Below are 27,780 nucleotides of genomic sequence, written 5' to 3' on the forward strand. Positions count from 1 at the left end.
CTCTCAACACTATCACCATCTCTCTCCCTCCAGGCACAAGCAGGATCCTCATCTTTCCTTCTGTCTTCCCCAAGTCGTTCTAAGGCTGCTTCCACACCATCTGAACCTGTCTGTCCCAATCACCATCTTGTAGTGATAATGCCACAGGACTAGTAATCCAGACCATCATTGTAATGATGTGAGGACATTGATTGAAATCCCACCACAACAGATGGTGAAATTTGAATTCAATAAAAACCTGGAATAACAGGCTTGTGGGGTTGAATGGCCTCTGATTCTTCAGGAGTTCCTGTCACTTTGCCACTGTGGCTGGCTGCTTTAGAACTTTCCAGCCTAAGGACAACCATGTCAAATTTAACCACGTCAAATGTCATAAAAAATCCATTCAATTCACTAATGTCATTTAGGGAAGGAGATCTGTCATCCTTACCTAGTCTGGCCCACATGTGACTCCATACCCACGGCAATGTGGTCTTAACTGACCTCTGGGCAATCAGGTATGAGCAATAATTGCTAGCATCATGGCATTATATTGACCTTATGGAGTTCCTCTCAGAAAAGTACAATCGGTCCTCTTGAATGTCTATAGAGGGTGGCTTGCTTTGCAACAAAGTGAGTAATTAAGAGTCAGCCATACTGATGGTGGCCTAGAATCAAAAACAGAGCAAACTGGGGAAGGGCAGAGGCTTTAATTTGGGTTTTAGTGATAATCTAATAGCTTCATGGTCACTTTTACTAATGCTAGTTTATTGCATGCAGCTTTTTTTCACAACTGTATGCAAATTCCAAAAATGCCATGGTGGGATTTGAGCTCCCAATTTCTGTATTGGAGTCCAAGCTGCTGACTATTGGTTCAGTAGTGTAATCACAACACTACTAACTCGAGATCAAGATACATTCACAAAGGAGTGTTGTATCTGTGCAAACCTGTTTGACTTGATTTTGCATCAAATGTAAATTTCAGATTTCGTTTGCATCAGGTGAAGGAGCCTAAAATTTGCAGCCTGATTCCACACTTATAGTCTGACTGAAGGTAACAGTCAACATTTGTCATCTTATTATCCCCAGATTTCACAAGAAGCCAGGGTGGACATCCATTCATAAAAAAATGATGGAGGCAAGTCTTAAAACTGCCATGGGGACCAAAGATAAGTTCAACCTAACTCCATTTGGAGCAAATACATTGCAAAATCTGGATAATACCAAAAAGTCACAAACTTTAATCTGCTATCCATTTGAGCTCTTACTGGTACCTGTGTAAACCTATGAGGGTCGGTGGTCAGAGCCTCAAACTGCTATGTGCTCCCTCCTCTTGGATATGCCTTTTCAGAGAAGGTGGCACTGATTCTGTCACCCAGTCTATTAACCAGGGACATCAAAACTCCAGAATCCAATGGCGCATCACCTATGTGGAAACTTGCACTCAACCCCTGGCATTAATCCAATCTCTGTCTCTGGCATTAACATTTTATGTAACCAAGGTGGATTGATACAGTTAAGGTACAGATCAGCCATGATTTAATTGAATGGCAGAACAGGCTCGAGGGGTTGAATGGCCTCTGATTCTTCAGGAATTCCTGTTATTTTGCCACTGTGGCTGTCTGCTTTAGAATTTTCCAGTGTTCTTGGAAACGTAAGGCAGAGGTGTCAGCACAGAGGAACCGTGTGATATGGGTAGCAAGGGCAATTGTTCCACCTTTAAGGAGGTGCTGCTATTGATTGGCAATCACTAAATACCATTCAAACAAATATAACTGGAGGCAAACTACTCAACAAGGGCTGAGAGTTAGGAACTGCTCACCAGGTTGCTTTATGAAAGGCAACATATGGAGTGCTTTAAAAATTAAGTTCGCTTAAAGCCATAAACTTAGCAGGCATGTGACAAACTACCCACCGAGTACTCAGTTGCAGTTTTGATGCTTACCCTTGGAGGAATCCACCTGCAGAGACTCTGTCTCGCCTGTCATCCTTCTGGGCTGTTGCCCTGACCATTTCATCAATTGTCTCTCTAGAATACAGGCCCATGGGGCTATTGTACTGTCCCCGATGGCTGGAACTAGATGTTGTACATTTAATGCCAGTTACATCACAAACTCTTGCTGATGCCCGAGAAAGGCTGACCCCTCTTTGAGGTGAAAGGCTGGAGGTCAAAGAAGTAGCTGGAGAGAACATTGAAGTGGTCATGGAAGACGTTTGCCTGAAAGATGCTGCCATCTCTGAGCTACGTAACAAGCTGCTATCCCTTGTGCTGAGGTAATCAGAGGACATCCCATTAGCTGAAAGCATGCTACCAGAGGCCCATGCAGTCTGACTGAGCTGGTACTCAGGGCTTGATGTCAGTTTTCCACTGATGTCGATCTCCGAAGCTGGTTCCTGCAGCAACATATAGCCGAGCACAGAACAAAGGCAAAATAAAATCATAGATGACATGCAAACACACAACAAGCCAATGATCAAAGCAAAAAAATGTATTTGTGAGTCCAAGTTATCCAGTATTCATTGATGAAACTAATCACTTGGCTGCAAGTGATAAGCTACCTCAGCTAGAGCAAGCAGTTCAGGCTGAGAAAATATATTAGAAAATGTCCCAAAATAGTAACTGAGCTTTGAAATTCTGATGTTGAAGCTAGCTCTTTGTAACATAGAGCTTATTGGTTAATAATGTTTGCATCAAACCACTTCTTTTCCAATAAGCATCCTAGATTATTTGCTCACGGATTATATTGTCATTATGCTATGGATAGGGTAACCTTCAAGTCTACCTCAGCTGAAATGGGGATCAAGTCCCAGCTGTTGGCCTTAATCTGAACCAAACACTGATTGTAGCAAACTGAGCTAATTGTCTCCTCACTTCTCCCCAACCCTTTCATGGACTTACTCATTTGTATAGGGTGAGCCCAGCATAGCCCTGCTTTCAGCCGTACACTTCCTGACTCCATGAGCACAAATAAAAAAGTAAAATCATTTCAAATTTTCAGCATCTGCAGTAAGTTCTGACAAAGGTTCATGGTCCTGAAATTTAATTTCTCTCTCCAAAGATGCAACCTGAGCTTGTGTATTTTCCATTATTTCTTTTTTTGATTTGTTATGTCACCAGTCTGATTTTGAATTTGGTAAAGGTCTAAATGCAACAAAGGCCAGAAAGGTCCTTTCAAATATTAGAGAACTGGTGAAGGTTTGGAGATGGGACCATATGTCCATCTTGCTGACTCTTTCAGACAATGTCAGATTCACAGAAATAACAATGATGTATTTCCTTTCCTAATAAAAATTCAACTAGTTCTTTAACAAATAAATCACTTTGCTTGTTTTCAAAACTCCATCTCACGCCTATGAAAAACATTGCCCAAATTCCTCAATTTTACTTTGACACCATCATGGTTTAAACTGTCCAGCTTAGACTGTAACCTATACAACGTGGCTGGATCAAACTCTTCCACATCCATGTAAATCGCAAGACACTCAGCAAACCCTACATCATCTTCAGAGTTACATCTCAGGAAGAAAAACTTTTCCACAGAACTCAGATGGCTGAGTTCAAAATCACAATTTGTAGCCTTTCTTTGATCTCCCTTCAAGTAAACTTATAGCTTTCCCTAGTATATGGATTTGTATACCATATTCTATAAAGTTCCTTCAAGTCCAGAAACAGCTTCGACATCAACTTCTTAGGCTCAAACATAGCAACCTCACATGTGCATCCCATCATCTTGGCTGAAAATGTGTTGCTGGAAAAGCGCAGCAGGTCAGGCAGCATCCGAGGAACAGGAGAATCGATGTTTTGGGCATAAGCCGTTCTTCAGGAAGCTTCTGCCCGAAACGTCGATTCTCCTGTTCCTTGGATGCTGCCTGACCTGCTGCGTTTTTCCAGCAACACATTTTCAGCTCTGATCTCCAGCATCTGCAGCCCTCACTTTCTCCCATCCCATCATCTTATTTGGTTTCTTTTCTATTTCTTAATAGGAAGCAGAACAATCTCAAAACTTCTCCACCAGAAATCCCAGATCTCTTTCCTGCTTCCTGAAGCACTCAACCGTACAGCATACACTTCACATTCTTACTTCTACCATTGTAGGTTCACCTAATACTATGTATTAAATCCCACTCCCATCTCTCCACCCACTCCTAACTCTTCCATTATATTCTGTAATTTCTGTAATTGCAGGAAAACACAAAGTTACATGTAAAAGCTGTAGCCAAACCTGTTTTACCTTCTGAATGTCTGTGCAGTCACCTCAATATTTACATGGAAAAGACTCATCAAGGGGACTTTGCAGAAATTTACTTAGACCACAACTCCTACCCATCCTCCAGTTTATTTCTTACCCACTAAAAGGGGGGGCTGAGGGGTGACCAAGATTTATAAAATCATGAGGAGCATAGCCAAGGTCTTTTCCTTCACGTTTTTTTCCCCAAAAGTATAGGGCATAGGTTTAAGGTGAGAGGAGAAAGCTTTTAAAGGGAACTTAGTGGCAACTTTTTCACACAGAGGATGGTGTGTGTATGGAATAGCTGCCAGAGAAAGTGGTAGCAGTGGGTACAGTTACAGCGTTTAAAAAGCATCAACACGTGTACATGAATAGGAAAGAATTAGAGGTCCAAACACAGGCAAATGGGACTAGTTAAGTTGAGGTCGGCTTGGATTGAGTTGGACAAAATGGTCTGTCCTGTATGACTGAAAATGTGTTGCTGGAAAAGCACAGCAGGTCAGGCAGCATCCAAGGAGCAGGAGAAATGATGTTTCGGGCATGAACCCTTCTTCAGGAATGAGGAAAGTGTGTCCAGCAGGCTAAGATAAAAGGTAGGGATGAGGGACTTGGGGGAGGGGCGTTGGAAATGCGATAGGTGGAAGGAGGTTAAGGTGAGGGTGATAGGCCGGAGTGGGGGTGGGGGCGGAGAGGTCAGGAAGAAGATTGCAGGTTAGGAAGGTGCTGAGTTCAAGGGTTGGGACTGAGACACGGTGGGGGGAGGGGAAATGAGGAAACTGGAGAAATCTGAGTTCATCCCTTGTGGTTGGAGGGTTCCTAGGCGGAAGATAGGGTGCTCTTCCTCCAGCCGTCGTGTTGCTATGGTCTGGCGATGGAGGAGTCCAAGGACCTGCATGACTGTATGGCTGGAGCAAAATTCCACAGGCAGTGATCATGAGCTGCTTGCTTATTCAAGAGACCCGTTTCATCACCTGAGAGGCTAGGTTTGGTTGGTGATTAAGTATGAAAAACATGATAACCCATCCTGATCTTCATACACTACAGGTTCACTGAAGGAGCCTTGGCTGGCTTCAAGCCCACCTAGTTAGGTAGCAGGTGGAGTATTCCCAGTGTTCACTCCATGAGCATTCTAAAACAAAGGAAGGAGTCATATTACATTGTTTAAACTTGGAATTTGCAGTGATAACTGCCTGCTTTGCCAGTGTGGAGCCTTAAAGCAAGACTCTTAGGGGACTAAATGTCAACTCAAATGCGGCCACACTGTCAACCGGGCACTTGTAGGAAATAGATGGCTTTGTGGAAGTATCTAATGCAGAATGATGGAGGGTCAAAGCTATACTCAGCCATTCCCCACCACCTTGACTTGGATTACAGAATGACCACTTGTTTTTAAGGACATGATACATTTAATGATACGTGATAATGCCCATGATGCTTTGAGATTTGTATTGGAAAAGTTGAATCACTATAGATATACTGGGAGCATCAGGAAAAGCTGCAGTTCCAAATCCTGATGAAAAATTAGTGAGATGGATTATGTTGCTCACATTGTCAGCAGCATTGACGGGAGGAGCCATGAAACCTACCTATGTTGGGGATCTGGAATAGGATGCACATGAATCACACATGGATTTATCACTCTCCCAGTCACTAATATTACTCCACCTCCCTCACACTTTATATTGTCTCCAAATCAGTCCCTGTTATTGTATCTCTGCAGCACTATAATAAAAACTTTCAATTTTGCATGTGTGTCCATGCCTCTGTGAATCTATGTTTGTGCTTGTGGATTAATAAAAAATGGCAGAAGTCTTGTTCGATATGAAAAGGATTAAAGGATTATTGCAATAGTTTGGCACTGGTGCAAGAGTCAAATTGGATTTCCAATTGGATTGTCTGTGCTCCCTACTCAAAACTGGTCAAGCAGAAATAACCTTAAAATGTATAGGTAATTTTTTTTTTCAAGGGAGGTCTGTTGATATGCTTGTGTTTCATTAAATGTTTCCTAGAACCTCCCTCCTGTTGAAGTTGTAAGAGAACCAGTTCTCTTAGTCGGTGAAAATGCTTTTCTTTACATTCTTGTGCCAACATCAACAGACTGTGTTGAGACCTTTTACACCAGCACAGTGTTAAGAAATAAAAAATGTGGGGTGGGGTGAATGATTTTGCAAAACTCAAGACTCAGCAGAAAGGACAGTCATCTGTCTGAGGTGTATCTATGTACCATGATTCCTTTCTCTTGGTAAAGGAAAGTTACCACATGTTCTCATCAAAAAGGCTCTGGCCTTTAATGAATAAGAAATGGTAACTCTAAGTGTAAAATGTCTACCCATATTATCAACCAGTGAACTAGAGGAGCATTAAAAATGTTCCCAAAATTCCAGAAAAAGAATGTCATCTCTCTGAAGGCCAGCTTAAAAAGAGATACAGTCGAGACCAAGAGAAATGCTTTTGATGAATGTACTCGATTCCCGACATTCTGCGTCTGTGAGTCAGAATAAGGAGGGACAACAGTACAAAGCAAACTATCTGTTGCACTCCTATTACATTTGTCAACTATCGTGGTAATCTCAAGTCCAATTCACAAGAGGTTTCTACTAGTTGCCCCAAGGTGGTGCTGTGACCTCACTCAAAACTTGTTGCATAGGTGCAGGATTGCACTAAACCTTCTGAAGTGTGAATCTGATCCCAGTTTGCTGTATTGCCTTTTTGTTTGAAAAGTTGCTTCCAAAATCACTTTCTTAAGTGAATTAAAGAGAACGCACAAAAGAGTGACAAAACACAAGTGAGTGAAAACACCAGTGAGAGACAGCACACGCGAAAGACAGTACCAGTTCGAGACCACATGCATGAGAGAATGTATGAGCAAGAGTGCATGAGCAGGAGAGAGAAAACAAGCACAGGCAAGAGAAAGCAAGCATGAGCAAAAGGGCAAGACAGCCAAAGGAAAATCTTGGCATTTGAACACACAGTGAATGTAAGGAGGAAAGGAGATTAAAGCCCAGAATTCATTAGCTAAGGGCACAGTCCATCTCTCCTAGCACCTAAAAAAAAAGGAGGCATTGCTGTTAGCAATATCTTCAAGCTGAGTGTTTGTGAGCAGCACAGAGGTTTCAGGGGTCTGGGTGGTAAACGAGAGAAGGAGAACCTAAAAGTGCGGATAAACGTCATTTAGAAATAAGATTAAGCAATCAATGTATTTCAATTTTAAAGAGTTTAACAGATTTAGACAGAAAGATTTGTTCACACGTCAAAGCTCATTAACAGCAAGATCAGGGTGAATTCAGAAAATCATTTTGATTAAGACATGCAACTGAAAGCATTCCTGCAAATATGGATACAAGCAGCAACAACATTGTAGCTTCCAGAAGTCAAAAGCATAAAAGATGCAAGAATTTACATTTCTTCTCTTTCACCCTCCCTATTTAAGTGAAGTCTTATGGACCAGCCCTGTTAATTTCTTGAAGAGCTGATATTTCTGATTAGCAAGAAAAGCGTGTCTACAATGGTAGGTACAGAGCCTTGAACACACTGTGGCACAGCAATTCTCCTCAGTAGTAAGGACCGGCACAACACCATGTCAAACAGGAGGACTGGCCAAAACGAGTGCTATTAAATCAGATGGAATTAGAACTGTTTGTTCTAATTTTCACTCACAGTTAGGATGAGCTTTGAAGGATCTCTCCCCAGGAAGAGATACCATGAGGGAGCTGATCAATGGCCTTAGCTCACTTACCTTATTATAAGGTAAGTGGATTGAAGAGGTAGAGAAGGTAACACTCTTACTGGACAGGATACAAGAATGCCACAACAAAGAAGCTCTCTAAAAAATAACTTGTGTCTGGAAACATTGCAAAATTAAGCAGGATAGAAAAGAAAATCTGTAAGTGATTCTCAAGGGTAACTCTATTCATCCTGGGGAATTATTTCAACTGAGGCACCCAAGTTTCACGATTAAGAAACCCAAATCAGAGCAAGCTTGTGAGATATAGAGCAATGATTGCTATCCCCACCATCCCCACCTCATCCCTAACCACCCTGTCCAAACTGTATCTAACCACCCCGAGCGACATAGGTCACCACTTCCTAATTAATATGTTTCTCAAATGGTATGTTGCCTGATTATTTAGCCATAATCATTTGGCCAACCCCTCCCACCCTTTTTGAATAATGGAATAATGTTTGCAGACACCCCTTGCCCCCACTCATCCTCCACTCGCATATATCTTTGCTTGTCAAAGATAGTATTACAGTGGTGGAAAGGACGATGGATGAGGACTTGCCATCTGAGGTAGTTTGGGCTGAGGTTAGGAATAGGAAAGGTGAGGTCACCCTGTTAGGAGTCTTTTACAGGCCTCCTAATAGTCCTAGAATCATTGAAGAAAGGATAGGGAAGGTGATTCAGGAGATGAGTGACAGTAATAGGGTGGTTGTTATGGGGGACTTTAACTTTCCTTATATTGATTGGGAAAGCTATAGCTCAAGTTCGTTAGATGGGTCAGTGTTTGTTCAATGTGTGCAGGAGAGTTTCCTGACACAATATGTAGACAGGCCAACAAGAGGTGAGGCCATACTGGATTTGGTTCTGGGTAACGAACCAGGCCAGGTGTTAGAATTAGAGGTAGGTGAGCACTTTGGGGATAGTGACCATAATTCGGTGATTTTTACTCTCGTGATGGAGAGGGATAAGTGTGTACTACAGGGCAAGAGTTATAGCTGGGGTCAGGGAAATTATGATGCGGTGAGGCATGACTTAGGATGTGTGGCTTGGAAAAGTAGACTCCAAGGCAAGAGTGTAAATGATATGTGGAGCTTGTTCAAGGAGCAACTATTGAGTGTCCTTGATAATTATGTACCTGTCAGGCAGGGAGGAAAGGGTCGTGCAAGGGAGCCGTGGTTTAATAAGGAATTGGAATCCCTTGTTAAATGGAAGAGGGCGGCCTATCTCAAGATGAGACGTGAAGGTTCAATTGGGGCAATTGAGAGTTATAGGGTAGCCAGGAAGGACCTGAAGAGAGAGCTAAGAGCAGCAAGGAGGGGACATGAAAGGTCCTTAGTCGGTAGGATTAGGGAAAACCCTAAGGCTTTCTATAGGTATGTTAGGAATAAAAGAATGACTAGGGTAGGAATAGGTCCAGTCAAGGATAGTAGTGGGAAGTTGCGTGTGGAGGCGGATGAGATTGGGGAGACACTGAATGAATACTTTTCTTCAGTATTTACTCAGGAACAGGGCATTGTCGTCGATGTGAATACTGAGTCACAAATAAGTAGAATGGATGGCTTTGAGGTATGTAGAGAAGAGGTGTTGGAAATCCTGGAAAAGGTGAAAATAGATAAGTCCCCTGGGCCTGATGGCATTTATCCTAGGATTCTCTGGGAAGCAAGGGAGGAGATTGCAGAGCCATTGGCCTTGATTTTTATGTCCTCTTTGTCTACAGGAATAGTGCCAGAAGACTGGAGGATAGCAAATGTGGTTCCCTTGTTCAAAAAGGGAAGTAGGGATAACCCTAGAAACTATAGGCCGGTGAGTCTCACTTCTGTTGTGGGCAAAGTCTTAGAGAGAATTGTAAGGGATAGGATTTATGCACATCTGGATAGGAATAATGTGATCAAGGATAGTCAGCATGGTTTTGTGAAGGGCAGGTCGTGCCTCACAAACCTTATTGAATTCTTTGAAAAGGTGACGAAGGAGGTTGATGAGGGGAAAGCGGTAGATGTGGTATATATGGATTTTAGTAAGGCGTTTGATAAGGTTCCCCATGGTAGGCTACTGCAGAAAATACGGAGATATGGCATTGAGGGTGAGTTGGAGGTTTGGATTAGGAATTGGCTGGATGGAAGAAGACAGAGGGTAGTAGTTGATGGCAAAGTTTCTTCATGGAGTGCCGTCACTAGCGGTGTTCCGCAAGGATCTGTTTTGGGACCATTGCTGTTTGTCATTTTTATAAATGACCTGGAAGAGGGGTTAGAAGGTTGGGTGAGCAAGTTTGCGGATGATACGAAAGTCGGAGGAGTTGTTGACAGTGAGGAAGGATGTGGCAGGTTACAGCAGGATATAGAGAAGCTGCAGAGCTGGGCAGAAAGGTGGCAAATGGAATTCAATGTAGCTAAGTGTGAGGTGATTCACTTTGGGAAGAATAACAAAAAGATGGGGTACTGGGCTAATGGTCGGATACTTGGTAGTGTGGATGAGCAGAGGGATCTTGGTGTCCATGTACACAGATCTCTGAAAGTTGCCACCCAGGTAAATAGTGCGGTGAGAAAGGCATATGGCGTACTGGCTTTTATTGGTAGAGGAATTGAGTTCCGGAGTCCTGAGGTCATGATGCAATTGTATAAGACTCTGGTGCGGCCGCATCTGGAATATTGTGTGCAGTTTTGGTCGCCATACTATAGGAAGGATGTGGAGGCACTGGAACGGGTGCAGAGGAGGTTTACCAGGATGTTGCCTGGTATGGAAGGAAGATCGTATGAGGAAAGACTGAGACACTTGGGGCTGTTTTCATTAGAGAAAAGAAGGTTTAGGGGTGACTTGATTGAGGTGTACAAGATGATTAGGGGGTTAGATAGGGTTGACAGTGTGAACCTTTTCCCGCGTATGGAGTCGGGTATTACAAGGGGGCATAGCTTTAAATTAAGGGGGGCTAGATATAGGACTGAAGTTAGGGGTAGGTTCTTCACTCAGCGAGTCGTAAGTTCATGGAATGCCCTGCCAGTAGCAGTGGTGGACTCTCCCTCTTTATGAGCATTTAAGCGGGCATTGGATAGGTATATGGAGGATAGTGGGTTAGTATAGGTTAGGTGGGCTTGGATCGGCGCAACATCGAGGGCCAAAGGGCCTGTACTGCGCTGTATTCTTCTATAACTCTATATCTAGTGAGGATTGGAAAATGATCAAAGCTCTGTTTCCTCCCTGACTTCCTTTAACAACCGAGGATGCAATGCACTTAACCCTGGTGACTTATCCAATTTCATGGAGGTCAGTCCCTCTATTGCCTTTCTTATTATGCTTCTTTTATCTAATAGTTCATGTTTCTCTTTTTATGACAGGAATATCTGCATTATCTTGCACAGTGGCTCCGTGATTAGCACTGCTGCCTCACAGCGCCAGGGACTTGAGTTCAATTTCAGCCTTGGGCGACTATCTGTGTGGAGTTTGCACATTCTCCCTGTATCTGCATGGGTTTCTGCCAGGTGCTCTGGTTTCCTCACACAGTCCAAAGATGTGCAAGTTAGGCAGATTGGCCATGATAAATTGCCCACAGTGTGCAGGCTAGGAGGGTTAGCCATGGGCAATACAAGGATGGGAGGGAGGGATGCTATTTAGTGTGGATCGTCGTACCCACACACAAGTTACAAATGTATATCTCTATTAGGCCCAACCTTTTTACTAGTTAGCCTCTTGTTCTTAATGTACTAAAAATCTATGGTTTTTTTTCCTTAATTTTACTGCCATTATTTGTTTGTTTTCTTCTTTGCTTTCCTAGTTTCCTTTTCAATTCACTCCTGTACTTTCTGTACTCCTCTAAGCCTCCTAAAGCATTACTTTTTTGAGATTGTCATAAGTCCTGCTTTATCTTATCATGTATGCTTCTAGAAAACTGGGGTACTCGCCAGTAGTCCTCTTTCTTCCCAGAGTCATGTTTACACTGTGCCTGTGGAATCTCACTTTTGAATGCCACTCACTGATTTGCTGCTGATTTTCTTTCAAGTAATTGTAACTGGTCCACCTTTTCCAGATCAGCTCTCAGCCCTGTAAGGTTTGCCTTACCCCAGTTTAGAACATTTACTCCTGATCTCTCTATGTTCATTTCCATATGATACTAGATCTAATTGTTGATTCAGTGTTTAACCCACTGGACAGGAACCTGCTTTTTGGATGGTCAGTAGAAAGGAAGTATTTAAGGATGCAGACGTTTCTGCAGAGAGCTTTGATAATATCAGTGTTCATCTAACTTGCTGAGATTAGCAAGACAGTTCAGTTTTCATGGACAGAGGAGGTGAAACACCAGAATGTCAGGACATTTATTGCTGTTCTCATCCTGGGCCCTCCTTTCTTCAATGGACCCACCTTTTGAAAGGAGCTTCCTCGACTGTGCAAAACTTTGAACTATTCATGTTTAGTATTCAGAAGGGTTCAGTTCAACAAATGTGATCAATTTTGAGATGAATCACACAGTTTGCAGGGCAGAAATGGTGCTGGAGAAAGGCTATATAGCGTAAAAATCCACACGAGCCATCACGTTGGTGGGAGGATGATGTTGAACATATTCATCCTTCCCTGCTTCCCAACATTTGCAATATTGAATCAACAGGAACCAACTTCTTCTGTCTTCAAAGAAAACATTATTGCACAAAGCAGGTCATCATTTTAATGTTAACAATTGAATATCTTTTTTCCTTCAATCACTCCAATTCTTCTCTGCTGCGACTGGATACAGTTCCACAGGTAATATTTCTCTCACCTGAGTGCTCATTGTTCACATAAACGTCGATGGTACAGTACAAGCTGGAAAATTGTACATCTATGAAAGGCTTAGTAATTGCATGCCACAGTCAACTGGTGTCCAAATGTAGACACTCAGGAGTCTCAATAGCCATCAGGCTCACGGGCCTGGCCAGTATCGCCCTCCCTCACTGTGGGATTTGCAGATAACTTCTGATCACTGCCCCACAAGCTTTTTTTCTTGTAATTCACAGTTGGGCATGAGGGTTGCTAGCAAGGGCAGCATTCATTGCTGTAGCTTTTCTTATTAAAAGTGGTGGTGAGCCACCTTCCTGAACCACTGCAGTCCTTAAGGATATCCCAAGGTGCTGTTAAGAAGGGATTTCTGAGATTTTGATCCAATGACAGTGAAGGATTGGTGATATGGTTCTGGAATGGATATGGCTCCAAAAGGAGTTTCAGTTGGAGGTGTTTCAATGTGTTTGCTGTCTGTGTCCTCCAGATGGGCTTGGAAGTTGCTGCTGGAGCAGTACGGTCAGTTTACTCAGAACAGACGACATTGATATCTATGGCTCAGAGATGGTGATACTTGAATTATTTAATTTGATTTATTATTGTCACATGCACCAAGATATTGTGTTGTTATGCAAAAGTATTGTTGTGCATGCTAACCTGACAAATCATACCTTACATAAATACATCAGGGTAATAGAACACAGTGCAGAACATAATCTGTAGAGAAGGTGCAGAGAAAGATCAACCCTAATATATGAGAGGTCCATTCATAAGTCTAATAACAGAGGGGAAGAAGCTGTTCTTAAAGCTTTGGGTATGTGTTTTCAAACTTCTGTATCTTCTACCCAACAGAAGAGGGTAGAAGAGAGTATAACTGGAGTGGGAGGGGGGTCTTTGATGATGCTGTTTGCTTTTCCAAGGCAGTGGGAAGTGTAGACAGAGACAATGGAAGGAAGGCTGGTTTTCGGGATGGACTGGGCTGCATTCACAACTCACTGTAACTGTTGCGGCTTGGGCAGAGCAGTTGCCATACCAAACTGTTATGCATCTGGACAGGATAATTTCTATGCTGCATCTATAAAACTTGATAAGAGTCATCATAGATATGCGAAATTTCCTTCACCTTCTGAGAACGTAGAAGCGTTAGTTTGCTTTCTTGATTATAGCATTGGTTATTTCTGCTGAATGTTAACTACTTAGTTGGTAGATTTCAGGATATTCATTCTGCATTTACACTGAGATTATTGCAGGTACAAATGTCTTAATGGCTAGTTACTTAAATTGATTAGCAACTTTAGTAATATTGATTTAGAACCTCATTTAAAGATACCACGTTCCTGACAAAGTCTGGCAAAAGACCTTTGTTTATGAACAGTCATGACAGCACATCAACACATATCTTGTTCCATACAAATAAAAAGGCAGCCAGTAGCTGTATCCCCTTAAAATGTCTGTGGTTAATTGTCAGTGTAAGGCAAGGTTTAAGTGGAGAGAGCAGATCTTTTCATCCTAGAACTTGCTCTCTTTTCCATCTTCTTTGTGCTTGTCTGGGATTGTCTGGCAATCACTGCAGCTTCTAAACTGGGTAGTGTGATTTAATGAGTAGAGGTGCTTGTCATAATCAGAATGTAGTTTACTACATGATAGCAACTGGTCACAAATGAAGTTAATAGGATGGACATTGTTAGGGAGACTATTCGGAGACTAGGATAATGTCTTCATTCCATCAGGTCCTCAGCTGTTCTCCCTTATCCCCATGAAAGTCATCGTGATTGTGCAGCTTAATGCAATCTCCAAAATTAATCCCTTAAGAACTATTATCTTATCTAATACCTTCCTCCCCAGAATCTTCACCTTACCAACAGGACCAAGATGACCATCACCTTTCAGGTATGAATTCTGGGTGAAATGATGTTACCAGTGACTGTCACATTTTATGTAGGTGCTTATCTCCACATTAGTCTTCACAATGGCATCTTCAAAACAGGTAAATGATTGACAGAAGAGTTTACATCCTCAAGAGACATCAAAAGTCGTAGACACACAATTATACAAGACAGGAAAAAAAGTGGTTGCGTTATGAACTGCAGAGCCAACATTAAATGTGGCTCTGCCCTTCCTCTGTCCTTACCTTTTGATGAGGGATAACTGGCATGGGAGAGTCCATACGAAGAGTTGCAGTGGGAATTGGGCCTGGGCGTCTTGATCTGAAAGAACAAAGCCATTTTTTTTCTCAGAACATTTTTAAAACAATGAACTACTCCTGCTGCTGTAGCTAGGTAGGTTTGGGTTGCCTTCCTTTTTGCTTACACCCAATCAAATCTCTACCACCTACACCACCACCCCGCCCCCACCCCAACCCAACTCAAATCATAGATTTCTGAAAACATTTGAGAAAATCATAGATAGTTTTAATGTTTCTGATCTTAATTTATCATAACTGGCAATGTACAGGATAAAATCCAGAAAACCCGCAGTGCACTCAGAATAAATAGGATAAATTACTTCTAATTATTTTGGCAGCCAATGGCTTAGTACAACCTACTCAAATTCCAGAGGGAATTACAGTTCAACTGCAAACATGTCTTTATAAGGGAAGGAACAATGAGAAACAAAGGTGAGGGAACGTAAAAGTAAAAAAGAAAGTAAATGTTGACTTCACCTGTCTCATCTCATTTTAAACAAACTCATTCATGTGGTAAGGGTTTCTGGCTAGGCCAGCATTTATTGCCCATCCCTAACTGCCCCTGAGGTGGTGATGGTGGTGAGCTGCCTTTCTGAACCATTGCAGTCCATTTAGTGTACTTGGCTCATTGGTCTGGAGGTATGATTCTTGCTTCAGGGGTCCCATTATGTGTGCTTCAACTTTCAGATGAGCCCTTACTTATTTCATATTTGGATTACTAAGCTTTACATGGTCAGGAAAGACAGATCACATCCAGAGACACAGCCCGAGCGAGTACGTAATTTGGGAAATTTGGGGGCAGCAGAAGAATTTGGTGCAGAAGGGAAGAGGTGCTTTTTGCTTGCTTTTTTTGACGAATAGTTTGTAACGTTTTTTAAACAGAATAAAGCTCAGGATCAGGAACCCAGCTCAAAAGAGTAATATCATAGAAAAATGGTACGTTCATTGGTTTGTGACAGCTACTTATTTGACTATCTATTATAGGTTACTTTCAGATTGAAAGTAAATAGGAGAAATATTTACAGGCTACAAACTAAAAGACCAGTATGATTTTTTAAAAAAATCAAATTAAAATCAAGGCGATGTGTTGTAACTGCATGATATGGGAGCTGGTGGACCCCATTGTTCTTCATAATGACCACATCTGTATCAAGTATTGTTTGCTTGAAGAACTCTGCTTCAGAGATGATAAGCTGGTGTCTGAGTTTAGAACACGGTGAATCATCAGGGAGGGGAGAGTAACCTGGGTACTGTGTTACAGGAGGCACCTGAGATTACTTTTGAGATATCTCAAATTCAGTCAGTGGTTAGCGACAGGAGGGTGGGACTACGAACAAGGCAGGTAGAGGGATCCAGAAGGTAGTGCCGAAGGAGCCTCAGTATTTGAACTTGTCTAATTGGTTTGAGATTCTTGCTCCTTCTGTGGATGAAATGGGGTCTTTACAGAGGATGAGCAAACTGATCATAGTACCGTGGTACAGAGAACCATTCAAGAGGGTGGAGAGAATAGAAATGTAGTTGGAATCAGGGTTAGTGGTAATCAGGGGAATAGACACTGTTCTCTGTGGCCAGGATCAAGACTCCCAAAGGCTATGTTGCCTGCCTGGTGCCCCAATTCAGGATATCTCACTTGAGCTGCAGGGAAACTTGGAGTGAGAGGAGAAAGATCCAGTTAGCATGGTCCATGTAAGTACCAATGATACAGACAGAAAGAGGAAAGTCATTCTCCTGAGGGAATATGAGCAGCTAGGGAGTAACCTGAAAAGCAGAACCAAAAAGGTAATAATCTCCAGATTACTACGTGAGCTAATTAGCACAAGGCCAACAAAATTAAAGAGGTAAACATGTGATTCAAAGATTGGTGTGGGAGAAACGGGTTTGATTTCATGGGACATTGGCCAGTACTGGAGAAGTGCAGACCTGTTCCAATGAAATGGGCTCCACCTGATCCATGCTATGAGGTGTTCAGTTGCATGGAAAATTATGGAAAACGTTAAAGGGGGGAGAGCTCAGCAGAGGGTATTAAATTTTCCAGAACAAGTAATAGAACAGGGAGCATGTAAACGGTCAGGAATCTAACTTCAAGCACAGCAGATGAAGGGACAACTATATGAAGTGGGGGGGTGTCAGCACAGGGCTGAGGGTGTTGTGCCTAAATGCACACAATATATGAAGCAAGGTAAATGCATTTGCAGCAAATTGAAACTGACAGGTACAATGTTGTGGATATCACACAGGTGTGGCTGCAAGGGGATTAGGGCTGGGAACTAAATATGCAAAGATGTATGTCCTATCGAAAGGACAGACTGATAGGCACAGGGCCAGGGATTGCCTTCTTCGTAAGAAATGAAATGAAATTGATAGCAGGAAATAACATACAGTCAGAAGGTATAGAATCTGTACGGATAGAGTTGAGAAACTGCAAAGGAAAAACGATCCTGATGGGAGTTTGTATCGGCCTCCTAGCAGAAGTCAGGATGTGAGGAAGAAAAAAATCCAGGAGATGGAAAATGCACCTAAGAAAGATACTATTACAATAACAATGGGGGATTTCAATATGAAGGTTGATTGGGAAAATCAGGTTTGTAGCAGATCTCAATAAAAAGAATTCATGAAATATCTACAAGATTTTCTTTGGAGCATCTGGTGGTTGAGCCCACTAGGGAATGGGCAATTCTGGGTTTGATGATGTGTAATGAGACAGGCTTGATTAGTGAGTTTAAGATGAAGAAACCCCTGCAGTTTGAGGGAAGAAGCTGGAATCAGATGTAACCATTTTCCAACTGACTAAAAGTTACTACAAGGACATGACAGGAGCTGGCCAGAGTTGATTGGAAGGGGAGCCTACCAAGGATAGTGGAGCAGCAATAGTAGGAATTTCTGGAGGTGATTAGGGAAGCACAGCAGAAATTCATTCCAAGAAAGAAGAAACATACTAATGGGAGGAGGAGGCAATCATGGCTGACAAGGGAAGTCAGGGACAGCACAAAAGCAAAAGAAAAAGTGTACAATTGGTGAAGACTAGTGGGAAGCCAGAGACTTGGGAATCCTTCAAAAATCAGCAGAAGGTAATTAAAAAAGCAATAAAAAGGAGAAGATTAAATATAAGTGCAAACTACTTAGTAATATGAAAAAAGATTGCAAGAGTTTTTCAGATATCTTTAAAGGTAAGAGAGAGGCAAGAGTGGACAATGGACCACTGTGAAATGCTGCTGGAGAAGTAGTAATGGAGAACAAAGAAATGGCAGAGGAACTGAATAGTTGCATTCTTCACGATGGAAGACACCTGCAGCACACCAGAACTTCAAGAGATTCAAGGGGCAGAGATGAGTATAGCGGTCATCAGAAAAGGAGAATGCACTGGGGAAGCTGAAAGGTCTGAAGATGGATAAATCACCCACACCAAATGGACTACATTCCAGAATTGTGAGAATATGTAAAAGTACTGCCGGTGAATCACTGGATTCAGAGAGAGTCCCGGAGGACCGGAAAATTGCTAATGTAACATCCTGTTTAAGATGGGAGGATGAAAACAGGAAACTATAGGCCAGTTAGCCTGACCTTGGTCATTGGTAAGATTTTAGAAGCCATTATTAAGGATGAAATTGCAGATAGTTGACAGTCCAAGGTAAACTAGGGCTGAGTCAGCACTGATCGAATGGTGCAGAAAACTGAATGGGTTGAATGGCCTAATTCTGCTCCTACACCTTATGGTTTTATGGTTAGATACATCCACAATGCCATTAGGAAGCAAGTTCCATGATTTTGATCTAGTGACACTGAAGGTACGATGATACATTTCCAAGTTATAATTACCAATTTAAGCCAGACTGTTCTGGTCATTGTGGTGACTGGCTGAATTACAGTGAGTATGATCTGAGGAGCAGTATAAAAATATTAGTCTCAAACCTGAATAAAGCTTCCTTCTCAGTCAAATTTTGGTTGACTCAAAAAACCAAATTCACTACCATTTTCAATAAAAACAATCATTTCAACCTATGGGAAGCACTCTCAACTTGAAGTTAGAAGGTTGTACTTTCAAGTTGCTCCCAAGAGACTTCAGGACAAACTCTAGGCAGTCAATACAGCACAGTACTGAGAGAATTCCACACTATTGGATGTTTTGTCTTTCAGGTAGGAAGCTACCCAAAACCTCCAAGTATCAAATAAATGTTAAAGAGAGGGAATGTTCTCTTGCTATTCTGGCCAAACAACATCAAAAGGCAGATATTTTGGTCATAATTTGCTCTGCACAAATTGGCTGCCATAATTCCCTACTTCACAATACTGGCTACACCTCAAACATTCTTCACTGACTGAAACATTTTAGGACATCCTGATGATGTGAATGGAGCTATAAAAATGCAAATAAAAGTTCTTTCCTTCTAACTTCATCCAATGTCAGAACAAAACATCAGTTGTTCTGACCACCATACAATAGAAAGGATATATTGACCTTGTAGGGATTGTCGTGTAGATTTTTGTGAATGATACCTAGCCCCAAAGGTTAAATCGCAAGAAGTGATTAAACAAAGTAGGGTTTATTCCCTGGAATTGAGAAGCATAAAAGCTGATTTGATTAACGTCTCCAAAATATACAGGGCAATAGATAGCGTAATTAGAGAGAAATTATTTCTGTCAGTTGGAGAGTCCATAATTAGGTATAAAAGCAAGAACCAGACCTTACAGGAATGAATTAAGGAAACCATTTCACACACAAATAAAGAGGAGGTTAGGAACTCTTTTCTGTAAAGAGCAACTGATGCTAGATCAGTTATAAATTTTAAACCCAATATTGATAGATTTTTGATCATCAAAAGTATTAAAGGATATGGGGCAAAGGTGGGAAAATGGAATTAGATCACAGATCATGCAAGATCTCATTGAATGGTAGAATAGGTGCAATAGTCTCCTCTTGTCCCTATGTTCCTGCACTTGTAGTAAATGTGCTTACTGTTGCTAATGCTTCACACAATAGATCAAAATTCAGCAAGAGTCAATTACTTAAATGTAAAAGTGACCAGAAAATGACTAATCTGAACATCCTAACCAGTTAAACTACTTGGTGGCACTTTGTACAGTTTTCTAAGTTTGATTGTACCACATGTAGTTCCATTCATCACAGTACAGAAAGATATTGCAGTTTCTAAACTGCTAGCAAAGAGAGTAATCACAATAAGCAAATGAAAAAAGGGCTAGATAATGAAAAGTTATATTATAAATTTGCATATTTTCACAGGAAAAGGGAAGGTTGAGAAATTATTTTTAATCTATTTCTTCAAACACATTATAACACACCTCTGTGGCATGCAGACTTGAAACCAGACCTTCTGGTCCAGAGGTTAGAACACCACCATTGCACTACAAGCTCTCCTTTAAGGGAATGGTATGCATGTTTTTAATGACTAATTGATGAAACATATGATAAGCTATTTTAACTTGGCCAGCAACCTACCAAGGTTCCTTCTGGTACACCGACCAAACCTGCAACCCCACCATCTAAATGACAAAGGCAGTCAATGTATGGGAACACCATCACCTGCACGACTCCCTGTAAGTCACTGACCATCCTTACATGGAAATATATCACCTTTACTTCATTGTCAGTGAGTCAAAATCCTGGAATTTCATCCCTAAAATCACTTTAGGAGCATTTATATCAGTAGCTCAAGAAAGCAGCTCTGAGGGACAACAATGAACTAAACTGAAAATAAGACTGGCACCAAAGGACATGTCCTGTTCTTGAAGACACAGTAAATTCAAAAGCATTCTGCCATCTTATTAAATCACAACCCCATATTATTGCAATGCACATCTGTCAGGAGAGTAGAAGGTGAATTATACTGACCTTAGCCTTTTCTGCACTAATAATTCATATAAACAGTGACAGAGAGAAAAACAATTAAAAATATGAAATGTAAAGTGAAGGTCAAAGTGTGTGAACTTAAAAAAAAATTTCAGTCGAATGGACAATTGCAATAAAGGAACAGGAGATCACTCAGTGATAGGAAATGGTTAAGGTAATGTTTTAAATTGATTATAAATATTAATGGAGTGGGTGAGAAAAATTAAAGGATACATTTTCCTTTCATTCAGAAGTTAATAAATTCAGCTCTGTATTATGAGAATCTGATACAAGACGTAATAGGTACAAAATAGGAAATATTTGTTGGTATTTTTAAAATCCTTAATAATGAAAAAATTGCATTGAATTGTCATTTGTCACTATAGTTGGAATCTTACAGCAGTCTGAGTGAAGTGAACCATGACGAGACATATGGCAGAATCAGACAACTGCAGTGAGGCCTACCACGATATTAAGATCATGTCGCTCCATCTTTTATGTTTTTCACAAGTGGCATGGTAAGATTCTCGCTCAGCAGTGGTAAGATGCTAATTGAAAAGGATTAACTCTTGTTAAATGCCTTGTCAATGCCACAACGTGCCTCATTAATGTTCAGCCTTTAAGCTTACCAAAAGTGCCAAACAAAGTAGACTTTGCTAGCAGCTTACACAGCAGTCACAATGTATGTACAGCTAGCAGGCAGCCATGCCTCAGAGTCCATGCAACAGAGCCTTCACACAAGACCATGGCAGCACCATCAGTAAGAGAGTCAAAGACACCACCCATACCAGTCCAGAGGATTGGCCACGGTCAGGCATATGGCCACAGGGTCTATTCCTCTGAAGCTCTGGTGAAGAGGGCTCTTACGTAGTCAGAGAGATATATATGCAGCAGTGGAGTCTGGGCATGTTTGGCGAGGTGGGGATATGGTCAGTCTAGAAGTCGGTCTACACAAAACTTGGAGGAGCTGGAGGACATGCAGTAATTGCAGCTGTTGCTATGGAATTGAGTCTTGGCAGATTAGTGCTTGGAAACAGGAGGCTGTGAGTTCTGGCAAGGATTCTGTACAATTGTGTAGAGGGGAAGCAGGATTTGTAAGGAGGGAATATGGTAAAGCAGGGTAGGGAGAGGGGTCATCAACAGTCAGGAGTACCCTGGCCTCAAGTGGGGGCCAGTAACCTCACCTGGCATGGTCACCTATTGTGGTGGGTCAGATAGGCTGGCACTGGCACATGTAGAAGAGTTGGGTGGTAACTTGGGGAAGTGGAGTTAACAGTATAGGCTAGTAAGAAAGGAATGTGGATATTTGGAGGCTCATCCATGGATTCATGCTGAGACGTGAAGCCACTAGTAGAGGAACACTCACTATCACCCTTTATCATGCTGGATCAAAAGAGTACAATGGGGAAGGAAATGGCTGTAAGGAATGGTGCTGCATACAGTAATGAGGGTGGTAGAGCATGAGCCTTGCTGGGAGGAGGGTACAGCAGCAGGGATAGAGTCAGTGTAAAGCAGCAGGAAGGAGGTTGTGTTACTTATCCTGGACATTGATCTTCTAACTGCATTGCTGCGCTGTGCACTGCATTACCCTGGAAATGGCATTGATCATGTTGGAGGCCTCAGACCAAGCTTCCAAGGTCTGGAGATGCAGCTTCCTCTACTGGTCTTCAGAGAAGGACCACCTCATCCACTAGGACCTTCAGGTTCCTGTGGAAAAATGCTGCCTCATCTTCCCCTTCTCCGCCATGTTCGGACTCTGTCCGTCAATGAGCAGGGCAGCTTTCAAATGTCCATGCTCATCCAGGGACACAGTGGCATTTAAAGATAGCAAGGACATGTGGGATGCTGGTCTTTGGGTGGAGTTGCAAGCTATTCTGGGAACAGCGCATGATAAGGTGAGGTAAAATTGGACGTGAAACACAATAAGTAACTCACTCAGAGATAAGATAAGGTGAGAACCCATTAGCCAGACTGCGAAAAACTCTCAAAACAACTTGACACAATACAAACTTTGGCAACAAAGTAAGATTCAGCCCTAAATATCAAGATAGGGAATAGTTTGTGAGAAAATGTTCTGCAGGATCAATTAAGATACTTTCATAGTCGTTGAATGCAGGCAAAAACATGAAGCAATTTTCCAGAGAGCCTGGACTGTCAAAACAAGGAAACTTTATATCTCAGAAAGCTCACTGTTAAAAGCCATTAACATTGCATCTTCCAGCATTTGAAGACAAACTGACTTCACATAAAAGAAGTCAATTCCTGAAGAAGGGCTCATGCCCGAAACGTCGATTCTCCTGCTCCTTGGATGCTGCCTGACCTGCTGTGCTTTTCCAGCAACACATTTTCAGTTCACATAAAAGAAGTTGCACACGATAAATCTCAATTCTGGATGATAGCTTTTATTTCTGGTGAAGGAGCTCAGTCAGTGTGAGGACATTCATGATTCATTTACTTCAACATCTCATCTCCAAAAATTACAGCTGCACCACCTAATTGTTCCAAGCAATCGCCACAAGAAAGCTGTTAAATATCCCATTTTCTGAAAAGGCTATTTTGGATGGTTTGCAATTCTTTTATTGTGCAGATTTTTAAATACAGTTATTTTTTTAAATATAAAAATCAACTGGCTCCAAAATACCTCGCATGGGACTTGAACCTGAGGTAGAGACAATACCACTGCATCACAAATACCATTGATAAATAGATACTTGTTTAAGGTTACAGACGGCACTGGCAAGCCATGCCATTTCAGTTGGACATAATAACTCCCATGCCACTATCCAGGTGGTGCACAAACAGTTCTATCTGTGGGTCACTGGGCAGTGAACTTGCGTTGAAGTCCGAACACTGCAGGGGTTCAAGTATCAGTCTATAGACCTGATTTATCTAATCCAGGCTGGAGGTGCACTATATCAAATTACAAATTAAATTTATGCAGATATTAACATTTCGACTGTATTTTAGAAGAGAAGTAATGCCTTGGCCAATTTCATGTTTTAATTAGAGACACTGAAACAGATTATCTGATCATTATCAAGTCTTGAGGGAGTTTATTGTGCACAATTTGGCTGCTGCTGTTCTTATATTACAACTGTGACTACACCTGAAATGGATTTGACTGAGTCTGAGGTGAGTTGTGGCATTTGAAGTCATTAAAGACAATATATAAAGCACACTAGTCCAGGCTTGCAAAACCCAAAACTGCAAGTCTACTGCCAGGTGTAATTCCCTGATTGGACAACAGTTGCTGAACAATCCAGACTGCCAATTTAAACTAATCAAGCTCCTAAAATGGCTCACTCATCTTTGCTAAAAATGGCACCGAATCATACATAGGGACCTGTTATGTGTAAAAGCCTTCAATGCCTTTTGAATTTTGGGAGTTTAGGGAATTTATAATTCCTCATGGCTTTTACTCAGCCAATCAGAACTGACTTGACAACTACTCAGCATCTTTTACTGCATAAATTGTTATGATGTGGAGGTGCTACTGTTGAAATGGGGTGGATAAGGTCAGAAGTCACATGACACCAGGTTATAGTCCAAAGGGTTTATTTGAAATCACAAGCTTTTGGAGTACTGGTTCTTCATCACATGAAATGAAGGTAAGCACACAGGCGCAGAATTTATAGGCTGAGAGATCAAAAGATAATACAAATGGTGTGAATGGAGTGTTGATAGGCTGAAGAATAAATTTCTGCAGGTGATCAAAAGTGTCAGATGGTGTAGGACATTCAACCTCCAATCTTTGGGTAAGTGTCCTTCAAGGTGGCCTTTGAGACACACAACAACACCGAATCGCCAAGCAGAAACTGATAACCAAATTCCGTACCCATGAAGATGGCCTTAACCGTGATCTTGGGTTCATGTCGCGCTACATGTAACCTTGCCATACTATTGTGTATTTGTAAAATCTTCCTTACTATTCTGTTTTGACACCATCACCTTATTAACTTGTTTTAATATCTCTACCTTAGTTAGCTTGTACAGTTTTGGATTACTTGTTACTTTGGTTAGACCTCGACATGCAACTCTAATACCTATCATGTTATTCCGACATTTGGTTTGTCTACAGCACCCTCTCATTTTTAATTTTTTTGTAATTACCTCTTTGCCTCAATTAATCAGCTCATAGGTCATCCCTTTATTTGCTATTCAACTGTTTGAAATGAGCTGCTAGAAGAAGTGGTGGAGGCTAGTATGATTGCAACATTTAAAAGACATCTGGATAGGTATATGAATAGGAAAGGTTTGAAGAGATATGGGCCAGGTGCTGGCAGGTGGGACTAGATTGGGTTGGGATATCTGGTCGGCATGGACGAGTTGGACTGAACGGTCATTTTGTAAATCTCTATGATTCTATGACTCTATGTTGACACTTTACTCACACTGATACTTTTGATCATCTGCAGAGACTTATTATTCAGCCTCACACCATTTGTACTAACTTTTTGATCTCTCTGCCTGTAAGTTCTGTGCCTTTCCTTCATTTGGCTTGACGAAGGAGCAATGCTCAGAAAGCTTCTGATTTCAAATAAACCTGTTGGACTATAACCTGGTGTCATCTGACTGCATAAATTGTTGTTATCATTTAAAATTTGGTATTCTCATTCTCCACCCCTCACATCAATTCATGTCGCACTATCAAATCTGCACTTACTTCTGGAGGCTCAGGTTCAGGGAGTAGGTGGCTGATTTGATCTTATTCTGGCAGTCCAGGTGAGTCATGCCCTCTGTGCTGACCCCATCTATCGCCACGATGGTATCCCCCTGGCTGACGTTTGCTTGGGCTGCCTTACTCCCCGGGCTTACCTGAAATGACAAGAAATGGGCATGATCATCAAAAATTAAAACAATCAAAATGACAACAGATTAAAAATACACAAAATCAATTTGAAAGCAATTTAAATAGAGTACACACAAAAAAATGATAGTGAGTGAAGGTTTGAAGTATTGGTTATTCTTCCATGGAGAACCCAGGAGATAGTAGCTTTAGCTTGTTAAGATATTCTTTCATGAGTCAACCATATTGCTGCGACTCTGAACTAACATGTAGGCCAGACCAGGTAAGGATGGCAGATGTGTTTCTCTAAAGGATAGTAGTGAACAAAATGATAAGTTGATAGTTAGTAATGATAATGACAGTTGATATGTTCTTCATCACTGAAACTAGCTTTATCTTTTAGGTCTTGATTTATGAATTTCCTGAATTGGGTTATGTTAGTGAAGGAGGCCAAAGATGGGAAAAAGGGTAACAACAGCACGCAACAAGGTTAGGATAACAATATTTAGGATCAACCCATTATGATGCAGCACAATAGCAGGTGATCTGAACAGACTACCTGGCCAAGAAGTATGTTATTGCCACTCTGTCACAGAGCCCTTACCTAGTCAATCCACTATTTGAAGACAGAACTATAACAGATTGCTCTTCCAGTACATGAATTACCCGCAATAATAAATTTACATTTTTTAAAAAAAGTTAAGCTACAATTATGTTTTTTTTTCATCCCCCCTTTTTTATGAATAATTTCTCTTTTGTGTCCCTCTCCAGAAGGAATAAGTTCCTTGCTTTGTGGTGTGGGAGCTGTTTGTCATCTAATACTACCTCTAAGTGGAAGGCCAACCTGCTCAAACAGTTAATATTCCTGGTGGGGAAATGTTGATTTAATGGTGATGTCATTGGACTGGTAATCTGGCAACCAGACCACTACTTGAGGGACATTGGTTCACAATCTCAACATGGCAGCCATTGCAATTTGGATTCAAATAAATCTGGAATGTAAACTTGTCAGTGATGGTGAGCATGCTGACTATCATTTATTGCTGTTTTTTTAAAAACCCATCTGATTTACTAATGTCCTGTTGGGAAGGAAATCTGCCATCCTTACCTGGTCTGGCTTCCATGGATTTCTAGATTACAACAATGTAGTAGTTGATTCTTAACTGCCCTCTAAAATGATCTCGAAAGTTGTTCAGATCAGGGACAATTAGGGACAGGCAACAAATGCTAACCTTGACAGTGATATCCATATTCCATGAAAAAAATCAAAATTTATCATTGTAACCCTTTATTGTCTTCTCCCTCACACATTTGTCCAGCTCCCCCCTACCCTTTAATATATCAATGCACCCTTGCAATCAGCTCATTAAGAACCTCAGCATAAACAACTCATTAAGTCGGCAGTTCGGAAGCAGTCCCATTCTTGACTGTATATAAGCACTTCTTGCTGGACAGCGCATGCCAGGGGAGAACAAAATAAATCAGCCTTGGCTGTGATACTAACACAATTGAAAAATAAGCCAACAGTTCAATCACTTGCCAAGAGGATCTTCTGGCAACTCTTGTACTCTACTCCTGCAGGAATTCTTCAACCTTTCCAGAGTGTGGTGGAGGAACAGAAGCAAAGGAATCTGGGGAAGCCTTGTGAAAATACCAAAGATGGCATACCCTCTTTCTCTGAATGAGGCTGTGTCTCCATTGGCCATAAAAACCATGACCACCAGATATCTAATGATAGCCATGGAGATCCAAACCATTTCTAGCATTCACATCCATCACTGCCACTGATCGTTTTATGAAGAAAACTGACCCTAGAGTCTTATTAAGAGATAAATATATCTGTGTTGCTGACTCAGCTAATGTGTAATACAAGCAATATGAGGCAGTGAGAATCCAGAGCTCTTTGCACCTGGCTGACATCCGTCAAACAGCAGCCCCAGCTGCTGGACCCTTCTACTTCTGAAGATTCACAGCCACCCAACGTAGAGGTACCATGAAACATCTTAGCCTATGCTAGAGGGGCTAGGGACCACTGTTTAAAAATCAGGAGCCAAATGGCATTTAAAACATAGATTAGATAAAATTATTTCTTTTAGACAGTTGTGAATCTTTGAAACACTCTCCTTGAAAATGTAGTAGAAACAGAGTAATCAAAAGTAAGCAGATGGAGGTAGCTTCACAGAGTCATAGAGATGTACAACATGGAAACAGACCCGTTCGACCAGATATCCCAACCCAATCTAGTTCCACCTGCCAGCACCCGGCCCATATTCCTCCAAACCCTTCCTATTCATA

The 27,780-nt window shown here is 41.5% G+C and overlaps 1 protein-coding gene across 6 annotated transcripts in view; it reads right to left on the reverse strand.

Annotated features, from left to right (window-relative positions):
• ldb3a (LIM domain binding 3a) overlaps positions 1–27,780 on the reverse strand; it is a 206,064-nt gene that overhangs the window by 113,950 nt on the left and 64,334 nt on the right. For all 6 annotated transcript variants that reach the window (XM_087982634.1, XM_087982636.1, XM_087982637.1 and 3 more), the window contains exons 3-5: positions 25,363–25,514; positions 14,801–14,876; positions 1,925–2,373 (exon numbers count right to left, since the gene is read on the reverse strand). In XM_087982634.1, the coding sequence (XP_087838760.1) occupies positions 1,925–2,373; positions 14,801–14,876; positions 25,363–25,514 (677 nt within the window). The remainder of the gene's footprint in view (positions 1–1,924; positions 2,374–14,800; positions 14,877–25,362; positions 25,515–27,780) is intronic.

This window comes from Chiloscyllium plagiosum, unplaced genomic scaffold, assembly GCF_037043375.1.
Source record: "Chiloscyllium plagiosum isolate Xiang-an unplaced genomic scaffold, Cpla_swu_hap1 HiC_scaffold_43, whole genome shotgun sequence".
NCBI classification, from domain to species: Eukaryota; Metazoa; Chordata; class Chondrichthyes; order Orectolobiformes; family Hemiscylliidae; genus Chiloscyllium; species Chiloscyllium plagiosum.